Consider the following 13836-nt stretch of genomic DNA (forward strand, 5'->3'; position numbering starts at 1 on the left):
CTTTGAAACGCGCAGCAGAAAGCCCAGAATCGGACGCAGCTTCATCCCAGCTCACAACCGAAACCCCAGAAACGACCGAGCCCGATCCAGACTCCCCCGACGAGCGGCGGCCATCCGAACGTGGATCCGCAAGCAGCAGAGACTCGCCTGACAAGCAGCAGAGCGAGCAAAGCCACCAGAGACACACCCACGGAGGAGGAGTTTGCAGTAGAGGGGGGTGGGGGTGCTGTTATATTGAAGGAAATTACTGTTCAGATGTTTCAGGTCAGAAAATATTAGTTTCAGAGTCAGTGATTTGCTTGAAATGCTTAATTTCACAAAAGGCTCAATATCTCAGCTTCTAGATGGAAACGCATGTTTTTGCTGTTTTTGACCTATCTTCTCCGGCTGATAACTCAAGAACGGAAAATGATATCAATAAACTTTTTTTTGTTACTGATACAATAGAGTCTCATCGTTCTTTGTGCGTGTTCGGTGTTTACATAGTAATATCACACAATATTCTGTGGGCCTCGAGAAATCACTGAAAACGCTCTGAAACTCTGGCACTGGGAGCGTCCGTTCTCCAAAAGTGGCTGGCACTCAATGAGTTAATGAAGGGCATTCTGCTGCTAAGAAGCCTCTGGGGCACTAGTGTGCTCCCAGTTGGCCTGATTGGGAAATGCTCCTCCTGCTTGGACCTGAGGGAAGACACACAGGGGGAAACATACAAACATACAAGACAGGCCCGGATAGCAAGAGGGCCGTCACAGCTTCAGAACTGATTTCATACATTTCATCATCATAAAAGTGAAGATTGCAGCAGTCCATTCTTGCTGTCTTCCTCACTGTATGGGATTTTTCATGCAGTTTTGATTATTGTTGACAGGTAAGTCAGCAGGAATTCTACCCAGAATCAATATCCAATGGTACAATGACCCAATGCACTGGTAGACATTCACCATCCCTCGTTTCAGCTAACTATATATCCCTGAATGCTGCCTGACTATTCATACTTTGCTGAATGAACCGTATATTTGCAAAATTCCTATTATTGAGTTGCAGCCACATTTTGCACAAGCCACATCTCAATTGTCTCAACGCTGAATTAACCATCTCCCTCTCTTTGATACATGTCCTTCTTTGCCATTGGTATAGATTTAAGATGGGAAATCAATAGGGGATAATGGTTTTCACCTGGATCAATGGACTTCATGAAATGCCCCTATAATATTTTGTGTTGTTTGCTGTCTAATGTACTGTATGTGTTTGCCTCACATTGCTGTGTGACTATATTACTGGTATGTCTTTGCACAAGTGTCACAGAGAGAAAAGTAAATAATATAAGTTATAATAAATAAATAAATAATAAAAGTTACACTTTTAAATTAAGTGTGAATTAAATTTAACTATAATTACATTCTAAATTAATTAGCATTCATTCATTACACTGATGCTCCTAGACAGAAATTGATATTGTTTTTCTTGCTGCTTGAGGCTACTGATCCATACAGACGTTATTTAACACATTATAAATGTGTTGCTGACAGCAGTAAAAATTACTCATTGTATCTTAACCTCATGGGTGTTTTACTAATCTAATGTGATTCAAATGTCTACATGAATATATGAATGAATGATGTTTAAAAAATCAACAACTATGTAGGATTTGTGTAAAGGTCATAGTCTGTACTTGAGGGAAAAGACTGACAGAATTGTTGCTGAGGTGAAATGATTTTATTTGAGTTTCTTTGCAGCGGTGATTCATAGAGGATACAGTGGTCAAACAAACACCTTCATATGGACACATGAATCCAGACTAGGTAAAACTATTAACAGAAGAGTGGAGTTTTCTGAAGTATACTGGCTTATGAATGCACTTCAGGTTTAAAAGGCCATGAATGAATAAGGCATTATTGAAAATAGCGTAACCACATTGACTCATATAAAGACATTCGTTTTAAAATGTTAAAATACAGAACACAGAAAATATAATTGCTTTTTACATCACAGTGCAACTTATTTAAGGCTAGGACAACAAGCAACGACTTATAGCCTAGAACATATAATACATAAAATGCAGTCAAAAGATTTCATCCTGTTACATAAATACAAAAGAAAAAATATATATACATATATTGTCACGTGTACACGGAATGCACAAAGAATGATCTGAACACTTTACTGAGAATGATTAAGAGCAGGCCTGTATGTGCCATTTCCACATAACATATCCACACAATACACAAGTTCACATGGGCATAGGTAGCTCTGCATGGATGATGCTGACAGATATTTTCACACAGGGCTGAAGCCTGGGAACACTAGTTGGGTTCCAACTACTGTATACTACAATACCATCCAAAGGTATCACAAATTTTAATTGAAATTTCAGAAAGTCGGCAAAAGAAAATGTGAAATAATGCGCGTTTCCATCCGCTGCTATTATGCAAATTATAGAGCTGTCAATCACCTTATATTTGAGGCTGTCTGAGCTGCTGATCAGCAACGACCAAGCTCTATTAAACACATCTAACGCTATTCATTTAAAGTTTCTTGATGATCTAAAAGTAGACAAAGGTACCATAAAATGCAATTTCTGGATTACCAGGTGCCACTCTTCAACTCCGCAAGCATAACGTTATAATCCACGGAGCAGATAGTAAGTGAATACAATTTCATTCAATTCTAGAATTTAGTCGCCTTAAAGTTAACCAGTCTTCTTTTGTTTACCACGGCGGGTATTGTCTAGTCTACAAGGCATGTCATGTACAGTGATCAAGGCAAACTGCGTGTTTTTTGAATGGAGAGACAACGGAATATCGCTTAATCTGTTTCCACTGCACTTATCGCATTTTCCTTTTATTGATACACCAGACTTTTCCACCTCCCTCAAGGGTGAAAACTTTTTTGCGATATTTGGAGGTTTTTGCTAATTTTGCAGTTTCCACTGTTTTTTTATGTGCAAATTGAAATTTTGCATACAAACAGGTGGATGGAAAGTTGAAACCCGACTACAGACTCAAACTCTCTGGTTCTCAAACTTTCTCACGTCAAGAATCCCTAAACTGACACAAATTAGACCACCAACAGACAACCTGAATCATGCCTGAATTGTGTCACCCTTTACATGTGCAACTAAGCTAAACCTAAATCTACTGTACCATATCTATTGTATGCAGCGTGTCTGCCTGAGATATAATGCTAAATAGTATGTTAGGGATATATCTTTGCTTGCAGTTTGCAAAATGCTCTGCTCTCCTCTGATAGCTTTTGTGAGGATGAATGTATTGTACCTCAAAACTGTTTTGCATTCATCTTGGAGGTAGTATCCGTAATATACTCTATTCAACTCTTTGTAAGAAATCCACAATGTACAGTAATATGAAAGCAACAAGGCCATTTAAAAACAAACATCGGCCATATTCAAGTGCCACAATCCATATAAATAAAGATTTTGATGGCATTTCTGATTTGTTTGACATTTGTTTTGTGTCATACATTGAAATCTGAAAATAGTTGAAGAAGATAATGCTTATTTGAATGTTTGTAATCCTAAAAGCAACATTCAGAGAAAATTGCGCTGAAAATTGGTGAACAAGCTTGGTTTACCTGAACACGCTAGGTTTACTAACAAATCACAAGTATTTAATGATCTTCAAAAACTGTTGTTCATTATATTTAGGGCATTCTTCAACATCAAACTTGCATAATATGAAAATAAATAAATAAAACATATTGATTTGTGCGATTCCATGGTTGCCTACGTGTTAGGGCCTGTGTACATTTAGCGTTTTTTCCTGGCATTTAAACTTTGGCAACAGGCTGGGCAGCGCTGATCCCAGCGCACTTAAGTAGCAGATTGATGGAAAAAAGGAGTGCTCGACACAAGCGCATTTCTGAAAAGTTCAGATAAGGCAAAAAAGGCAGAGCGCTCTGAAAAAATACCCTGGGTGTGGCGCACTTTCGGACGCAGACGCTCGGATACGCTCTCACCTCATTGGAAACAACTGAAAAAAGATGCTGAAGCTCAGCTAAAGACGCTATATGGACACACAGCCTTACTCCTTTCACCTGATGTGTCACATTTGACAAGGTACTGGAAACCTATAGTAACCCAACTCATTAACCAGATCTGTCAATCATTTACCTGTCCGCCGAAGAACAGAACAAAACTTGTTTACAGCTGAGGACGTCAAAGTCCTCGTTCACAAAGTTCCACTCCAGGGCAGATTGTGCTCCCAGAGGGTCGAGGCTCCGCCAACACTAAACAGACAGCTCGCACACAAACGGGTTGGACAGGCCATAGCAGCAGCAGAAAATCTCTTTGAAGGTCTTCCTCATCTCTTGGCTGCGGAAGGCGTAGATGATGGGGTCGATTACGGAGTTGCACATGATGAGGATGAGGTACATGTTGAAGTGGGACATGAAGCAGATGCAGTAGGGGTTCTTGGGGCAGCTGATCATGAGGATGAGGTGGAGGAAGAAGGGCGCCCAGCACACCACGAACACCCCCAGCAGGATGGTGAGTGTGATGGCGCCCTTCATGTTGGCCCGCTGGTGGATGGGCGCGTTGCCTGGCAGCGCAGCGATCCGCTTCATGTGCAAGCGTGCCAACATGAACATGTGGACGTACAGCGAAGCCATGAGCACCAGCATTGTGAAGAACATGGTGATGAGGCAGATGAGCACCGTGGTGCTCTCCGAGTAGATGATGAAGAGGACGCCGGATGCAGTGCAGCAGCTCCAGATGCAGGTGATGACGGCCATCGCTCGCCGCAGGGTGACGATGTTGTGGTAGCGCAGGGCGTAGAAGATGGTGATGTAGCGGTCGACAGCGATGGCTAGGAGGCTGCAGATGGAGGCTAGCAGAGAGCTGCAGATCATCGAATCAAACACGTTGTCCATGTTCTTGATCACCGTCACAGGGATCGCCAGGTTGCCTCCATTGATGAGCGCAATGACGATTGTCTCTGTGGCATTGGAGACGCTGACCAGCATGTCGGCCACGGCGAGGCTGCAGATGAAGAAGTACATGGGCGAGTGGAGGTTCTTGTTCTTGATGATGGCGGCCACGACCAGGATGTTCTCAAGCAGGCTGACGATGCCCAGTGTGAGGAACACCTCGGTGGAGATGAGCAGCTGCTCGGCGCATCCTGTAGACGAGTCCTTCTCGTCGGCTGACAAGTCTTCGTTAATAGGCAAAGCGCCCAAGCTTTGGCTCCTGTTCTGGTAGCCTTGGATCAGTCCATGGTGCTCGCTGGCATTCATGATTTGTCCCTTTTAAATTCCGTCTCACAAGTCTTTGTTTCTGTTGTTAGTCCCTCTGTTTTGGCAACTCAGTGAGCGCAACTCTCAATCATCCTCATTCAGGCAGTGAAATGGGGAAAAAAAAAAATCTGATTCTTTACCAGTGTTCACGCTTCTCCTTTGTACTCTCCAGGTTTCCCAAGGAAGGTAATTGACTTCAAACAGATGCCAGTGTTAGTCTCAGCCCAGGATAATCCCTCTGGCCCGCTCCCATCTCTCTGCTGTGGAGGAAATACAGAGGGGAAGAGGGGGTGGAAGTCAAATGAATGAGCAGGGATAAAATAATGAATCTCGTCTGCCTCAGACGTGACAAAGATGAGAAGGTGAGAAAAACTGAAAGGAGAGAGAGTGCATGGAGGAAAGAATGAGATGGGGAGAGAGAGACAAGCGAGCGAGAAGATGAGTTGTGGAGAGAGCAAAGCACACACGCTGTGCGTATGCAGGCGGATCATCACTTAGCAAGCTGTGGTTTTCTCTCCCTCTGCTATTATACCTTCCAGCGCGCACGCGCACACACACACACACACACACACACACACACACACACACAGTCCTAGACCCTCCTGCTTGCATTCTCTCTTATATCTGGCCGATGAGGTGGGAGGAGGAGGAGGAGCGAAGTTGCTGAAAGTCAGTCAGATTTAAAGGCACTATGTGCGACTTTTGTTGTCCACTAGATGTCACCATTTCAAACCAAAACAAAGGGGTGTTACCCAAACAATCTTGACCCCCACCCACCAGAGCGGAGCACTCCCTGCTGCGTTATTTCGAATCCCACATAGGTTACGCTAAAACCACGCCCTGTGCCCGCCTACGCAGTAGCCAAGAGCCGGGATTGGCCAGGCACCCATGCTCATGTTGGGCTCCGACAGGGACAAGCAACAACACCAACAACTACAGCGAGGCTGCAATGAGGATATTGAAAGACAAAATCCTACATTGCACCAAAGCATACAATGTACCGTGGTTATTTGACTTTCTGACCACCCACCTCAGTGCTTATTATGAAGCCAGAATAACAGATGCTGCCCTTGGCCATTGGGAAGGCTAACCCTTTACTTTTGGTTGTATTGATTGTGTATGATTCAACTTTTTATCTCAGATTTTATATTATTGCATGTTTTTGTAGATTGTTGGGACTTCACTGGCCTGGAACAAACGGCTGGACTGGGGGGAATGAATAGCTGTGCCAAAAAAATAAGAAGCTAGGCCTATGTGCTGTAGCCTATTGTATTTTTAATTTTATATTTTTTATATTTTTCATTTGCAAGTTAAACTGTCAGCTGTTATTGAAGCTTTGGCTAAAAATTGATTGTGTGTTAAAAGCTTGTGTTACGTTTTCATTAGCATTAATATATTGCAGTAATTTATTTTTAATGTCCGCTATCAAGAGCAATTTGGTTAATAAAATTGCTGGGCTGGGCGCAGTGTTTGTGGTGTGGGAAATGTGTTAAAAGCTTGTATTACGTTTTCATTAGCGTTAATACACTAAGGAAGGTATGTGACCATAATTCATTTCAATATCCGCTCTCAAGAGCAAATCAGTTGGTTCATGAAATCGCTGGGCTGCGTGCCATGCAGTGTCTGTGGTGTGGGAGATCTGGGGGGGAGAGGGGTCCTACATTAAGGGGGGACGGCTGGGGGGAGGGGGCAGCGGGGAGGATAGGTTTTGTAAGTGAAGTACTGTTTACGCCCCTGCTACTACAGTGAAAACTGGAAGATTGCCTGGATAGTCAATCAGATGGAGGACTACTGATGTGTGCAGTAAGCCCAGACTGCAGGAGGCTTGTGCCCTTCCTGTTAGGGTGAAGGTTGTCAGCCTTATAGAGATCACTCTTTGTCCAGAAGGTGTCAAAGTGACTGATGAAGTTGAAGCCAGTAGCAACACAGAAATTCTGCAGCCACTGGTTAATGCCATAGAGGCGACTGAACCTCTCACACCCTTTCCTCAGTGTGGGGAATGGACCGGAGAAAATGCACTGCTTTCAATGGTATATGCAAGAGACTCTAAATCCATCTGGAGTTTTACTGACTGTCTAAGAATAGTGTCATTTGTGCCTACATGCACAATGACAGTGTGGACAGTGGGGTGACGCTCCAAGATCGGCAAGATGTTTTCCGTGATGTCCGAGGTTTTAGCACCAGAGAAGCAATATGTGATACCCCTCGGTAACTTGACGAACCTGATAATCGAGTCCCCGATTAGGAGGAACTTGGGGTCACTGCAGTTGTCGTTGTACACGGCGAGATTAGACGGTGCACCACTGAGGGACGGGTCACGTGGGGCAGTGCCCTGGTCAGAGCGGTCAACCAGAGTGGCTCCTCTCACCCAGAGCGTAGATTGTACTACTTGTTGCTGTGATGGTGCATGGCTATGGCTGTCAACTGCATATGCTTCGGTGGAAATGCTCATACAAGCTCGTTTCGGTGCAAAGTCGACCGGGTCAGCAGGGTTATCCGAGATGTTTGGAGGACTACATCTCGAGGCTAGACGTTTCGTCCCCCGACGTGGAACTAGCATAGGCCTGGACAGTCGCGGGGGAAAGGGGGAGGACCCGCAGCTGTTGGCTCACCCAGCTAACGATTCAAATGAGTTCACTAGTGAGATATCATCGACAAAGTGGGGGAGGGAGAGGTTTTTCTTTTTATTTGTGTGTTTCCTGCCTTGGACTACCATGGACCAGGACGTGGATGGACAATTGTTCAACTTGGTAAAGACCTCTGGATCACCAGATGCCCCAGGATCAACAGGCATTAATGCCTCCAACCTGGAACTAAGTTGAGTTTGCCGTTGAAGGAGTTAACTCATTCATGGCCAGTTTAGGACTGCCAATATTTAGCACAGGCCAAAGATTTTCATAATTGTTGGTCATCTTTCAAGACCCACAGTAAATTATCTATTAGCACCAGAGTGATTTGCAATACCTCAAAATGAAGATGTATGTCTCTGGGTTCACCAGGAAAAAAAAAGTGAGCTTTTAGCATGTTCTGTACTCTACTTATATCCATTTATATACACCCTGTTTTAGCCCAAAAGGTCTCTCTGAGATGACAAACAGGAGAAAAGGCAATTTCTGTAAAATACACATTCTCAAGCAGAACTCGCTCTCAATTCTTTTATTTTGAACTGTATTGACATCAGACATGTAAATACTATTCGTTATGACACAAATGAAAAAAAAAATATATATATATATATATATATACACATGAAGTGCTTTTTTTTTTACATTCAACAATACAGCAGTGTGAGTGAGTGTGCAGACAGACACACAGACAGACAGACAGACAGACAGACACACCGACAGACAGACAGACAGACAGACACACACACACACACACACACACACACACGATCCCCCTTCGTTGCGTGATTTCTAACCCCACATAGGATAAGCAATAACCACGCCCTGTGGCGCCGGGATTGGCCAGGAGCAACACTGGAGGGCACGCAGCCCAGCGAGTTCATGAACCAACTGAATAGCTCTTGAGAAGGACAGCGGGCTGCTGTGACTGCCGCTTCTGGCTTGTCTTCTTGCCTCCCTGTCCTATACTCCCTGCTGTTTGATCGTTCCCGTTTTCCCCTCGGCTATTCAACACTTCCTCACCGCCCTCTGGATTACCCGTCAAACTGATCGATCATTTCCTCATTCCTCCGATGATCAAACGCATCTCTGGAACTTTCTCCCGTTTTCTCCGGCTGGCACACAGGAAAGCGACCAGCTCCTGCAGCGCGCGAGGGGCGTTTCAATGGCGTTTCTCCTGTCTGCACAAGGCAAGCTCCTTATCCGTTTTCTGCTTTTCCTCTTGCTCAATTTCAAAACAACAGCTGCGGTATGTGTTTGTTCACGTGTTGTCTTAGATGCTAGGGACCTGATACTATGTCACAGGCTGAGGAAGTGTTTGAACTACGCCCTGCAGTAATAAAAACAAAAACACGTCAAACACGTCTTTGGCGTGGATGGCTATTTCTGATAACACGTCAAAGACGTCTTTGGCGGTGAATGAGTTAATTGATAAGGCTTTCAATGTTGTTTATGGTTAGCTGCAACTAAAACAACTTGGTTAAGGTTAGATAAATTATTTGGTTATGGTTAGCTGCAACTAAAACAACTTGGTTAAGGTTAGAGAAATGATTTAGTTATGGTTAGCTGCAACTAAAACAACTTGGTTAAGGTTAGAGAAATGATTTGGTTATGGTTAGCTGCAACTAAAACAACTTGGTTAAGGTTAGATAAATGATTTAGTTATGGTTAGCTGCAACTAAAACAACTTGGTTAAGGTTAGATAAATGATTTGGTTATGGTTAGCTGCAACTTAAACAACTTGGTTAAGGTTAGAGAAATGATTTGGTTATGGTTAGCTGCAACTTAAACAACTTGGTTAAGGTTAGAGAAATTATTTAGTTATGGTTAGCTGCAACTACAACAACTTGGTTAAGGTTAGAGAAATGATTTAGTTATGGTTAGCTGCAACTACAACAAATTGGTTGAGGTTAGAGAAATGTGACCTACTCTATCAAAATCAGTCACATTGACCCCATAACACATTTTGAGTTTTATACACTGTTGGTAAGCTTTCTGCTGATATCAAAATTATCTTTGTACTCCAAAGATTGAGTGAAATACACTTTATGTCATGACTGTTTGAAAAAGGCAGGTCTGCCCACCCCTCACCTCTCCATCTTCTACAGGGGCACAGTCGAGAGCATCCTGAGCTACGGCCTCACCTCTTGGTTCGGCAGCTGTAAGGCGCTGGAGAAACATCAGCTCAACAGGATCGTGAAGACAGCCAGAGCCAGTAAGATCATTGGCGCCCCCGTCCCCTTCTTGCTGGAGATCTACAACCAGCGCTGCACGCGCAGAGCCACCAGCATTATACCAGCTATTATATATAGCATTATACCCTCACCACCCTTCCCATGGACTGTTTTCCCTCCTGCCGTCAGGGAAGAGGTACAGGAGCATCCGTGCTATATCCAGCTATATCTTTCCATGCCCTTTCCTCCCCCACATCCCACCGCCCCCCCCTCCCTTCTCCTGCTCTCTCCTCCTTCTCCCCCCCTCTGCTCCTTTCTCCTCTTCTCTCCTATTTTCCTGAATCCCTGCCACTTCCTGCTCTCCCCTCTCTCACATTCCCCCTGCTCTCCTTCCCCTGCACCCTCCCACCTGCACCCTCATCTCTCCTCCTCTGTTCTCTCCTCCTCCACATTCCTTTTTTCTCCACACCTCCCCCCTCTCCTCCCTCACATCCCCCCGCTCTCCCTCCCTCCTCCACTCTCCTGCTTTCTCCTCTTCCCGGTGTTCTTCCTCTTCCCCCTTTCTCCCACTACTCTAAAGCGTAGTACACATTTTACTCCAAAGCATGGCACCCACTCTATCCCCTCCAATATTCCGCCACTATTTAAAGCATGGCATAGCATGGCAATATTCCGCCACTATTTAAAGCATGGCACCCATGCTCTTAGTATTTCGCCACTATTCAAAGCATGGCACCCACTCTTCCCTAAAGCAAGGCACCCATAAGCTCTATATGTGAACATGTGCTTATTTGGCAAAAGGACTCACTACTAAAGGCTTGCAGCCAATTAAATTAGGCATAGTTTGGTTGCTTAGAAATTGACATATGTCCGTTTGCAAGATGTGCGTCTATATTTCTCATTCTCTCCCCACCTCCTCCCTCCCCCTGCTCCCCTCTCCCCCACACCCCTCCCCCTTCCCCTCTCCTGCTCTCTCCTCTTGCTCCTTCCCCACCTCCTATACCCTCCAACATCTCCCATTCCCTCCCCACTCTATCACTCTCTCACATTCCCCCTGCTCTTCCCCCATCCCCTGCTCTCTCCTCTGCTCTCTCTTCATTTCTATATTTTCTATATTATCAATTGTTCAAATGTTATCTTTATTCTGTATATTCTTGTTACTGTTGTGATAGCTAGAATCAGCTAGACATACTTTCTGTGAAGCCCTCTGAGACATGCTTGTGAATTAGGGCTATATAAATAAACTTGACTTGACTTGACTTGACTTGACTTGACTTGACTTGATGCTGAATAGTTTCTTTCCTCAGGCAGTCAGGATGGCAAATGGACTGTGCCCTCTCCCCATGCCACGCCCAGCCCCCCCCCCCTTCCCCAACAAACACACACATGCACACACACTGATTTAACCCCCCCCCCACTCCCCCTAAAGTGACTGACAGGCTGTCTGTCCTATGTGGAGAATTGCCATATACTTGAATTGCACTTTAACGGACTGAACGCACTTTAACATTCTGTGCTGCTGCACATGCTGCTAAAATGGACTTGAACGCAGTTTAACATTCTGTGCACTAAACTAGGCTTTAACACTTTCATTAGCACTTTAACATACTGTGCTGCTAGCTACCGGATGTGACCTTACTTTAACAAGCATCTTAATATGCTGGCTGCTGTCCGTCTTGTGTATTGTAGAGGGCTGAGAGTTGGGTTTGAGTTGTGCCTGTGTATTGTAGAGGTCTGAGAGTTGGGTTTGAGTAGTGCCTGTGTATTGTAGAGGGCTGAGAGTTGGGTTTGAGTAGTGCCTGTGTGTTGTAGAGGGCTGAGAGTTGGGTTTGAGTTGTGCCTGTGTGTTGTAGAGGGCTGAGAGTTGGGTTTGAGTAGTGCCTGTGTATTGTAGAGGGCTGAGAGTTGGGTTTGAGTAGTGCCTGTGTATTGTAGAGGTCTGAGAGTTGGGTTTGAGTAGTGCCTGTGTATTGTAGAGGTCTGAGAGTTGGGTTTGAGTAGTGCCTGTGAATTGTAGAGGTCTGAGAGTTGGGTTTGAGTAGTGCCTGTGTATTGTAGAGGTCTGAGAGTTGGGTTTGAGTTGTGCCTGTGTGTTGTAGAGGGCTGAGAGTTGGGTTTGAGTTGTGCCTGTGTGTTGTAGAGGGCTGAGAGTTGGGTTTGAGTAGTGCCTGTGTATTGTAGAGGGCTGAGAGTTGGGTTTGAGTAGTGCCTGTGTATTGTAGAGGTCTGAGAGTTGGGTTTGAATACAGTAGCGGCTGGTGCATTTTTGTCTAGGGAGGGCTATACCAAATATAGGCCTGGACAATGGGGTTGAAATCAATATATCAATATCATATGTTTCACGTATGCAAAATCAGTGTTCATCTGATTGAACTGAATGGTGATGTCAAACAAACCTTATTTTCAAATAATATTCCTGCCATACCTCATTTGATCAGTTTTTAAGTAACATTTGCTTGTCATCATCAATTTAGACAGGAAAAATGTCACTATTAAAATAACTTAATATCATCACGATGATTCCACTGAAAGACAACAATAATAGGCTATTGAATTATCGTCCACTCCAGCCCTAAATCAAGCAAGTAGTAACGGACGTTACTAGCTACTAGAAATGTCTGAAAAAGACCCGAGTGTATTTTCTTCCTCTGTCTGTAGCCTGTTGTTTAATGGCGAGCTCAGGGTGATCTGGTCCAAGCTCTTTCACTCGACGTCTTTTGTGTTTTATGGCAGTTGAAAACAAACTTCTTTGCTTCGCGCGCGTGCTGCAGGGAGACAACAAAGCCGTCGGCGTGGGACTGCTACTAGTGTTTATATATACTGCGTCGCTACCCATCCACATAGCCTAGCCTACGTCGCGACACTCACTCTACCTGACCCCTCCACTTGGTCGCTAGATACGTGCTCCCAGAGCCCTCCCAAATCCCTTTGTTTTTGAGAGTGAACAGCGCATGTGCAACTACACAGATCCTGATACTCTAATGATCTGCACTGGTGGAAACCGGAAGTAAACCGGAAGTCCCCGGACGGCGTCCGTGGCAATTCGGTGCAAGAAAATATTGACCCAAAAACAGTACACATGTAGATAATTATGAATCTCCATATTTATTGGAGATTATATACTCACTATCTAATATTCACCTCGCTCATAAAAAAAAATATATATATATATATATATATTCATGTGGATACAGTAGGTGGGGCGGCGCCCTGGCGCCCTCTAGTGGCCGGCCGCCACTGGTTAGGTGCAACTAAAACAACTTGGTTAAGGTTTTGTACATGCTGGGAAGTGAAGCCCCGGTCTCCGGTGTGGAATGCAAAGCCTTCCTTATGCCACCCTGACCACCACTTCATTAGAGTGTGTCACTCCTGTGGCGTCGATTTCAGATGTGAGAGTTCTATGGTCTATTGGACCCTGTGTGAAAAAGGGACTGAACAGTATGAGTCAGTATTTGATGAGTTCACTTGGGAGTGAGAATGGGTTGTCCTCACTCATTGTTATTCTGGGCACAGGGGAATTGTTAGTAATTGCTGTCAGGACACTCTGACCCTGTCCTGCTCCCTACTATCCTTACACTCCATGCTCATTCTACACACAGTGTCATATAAATCCATAAGTAGACTCTAGGACCTGGATATGGATTGATGGTTGATTGGGGGGTGTCAGGGCGCTGTGACCTGGATTTACATTAACATAGACTGTTATTGAAAGGTGAGCAGTACATTTCACATTTGTCCTGTAAAATAAAGTCTGTCACCAACAACAACTACATTTCCCCCTGCATCCT

General features: G+C 44.4%; 1 protein-coding gene across 1 annotated transcript; it reads right to left on the reverse strand.

Moving 5' to 3' along the window:
- Positions 1 to 4245: 4245 nt before the first annotated feature.
- Positions 4246 to 5256, reverse strand: mc4r (melanocortin 4 receptor; the record flags this gene model as incomplete). Its single annotated transcript, XM_083631896.1, has 1 exon — positions 4246 to 5256. Exon 1 carries the CDS (start codon positions 5248 to 5250, stop codon positions 4246 to 4248), a length of 1005 nt encoding a protein of 334 aa, XP_083488022.1. The 5' UTR covers positions 5251 to 5256.
- Between the last annotated feature and the right edge of the window lie 8580 nt (positions 5257 to 13836).

This window comes from Poromitra crassiceps (assembly GCF_964638095.1).
Source record: "Poromitra crassiceps genome assembly, chromosome: 2".
NCBI classification, from domain to species: domain Eukaryota; kingdom Metazoa; phylum Chordata; class Actinopteri; order Beryciformes; family Melamphaidae; genus Poromitra; species Poromitra crassiceps.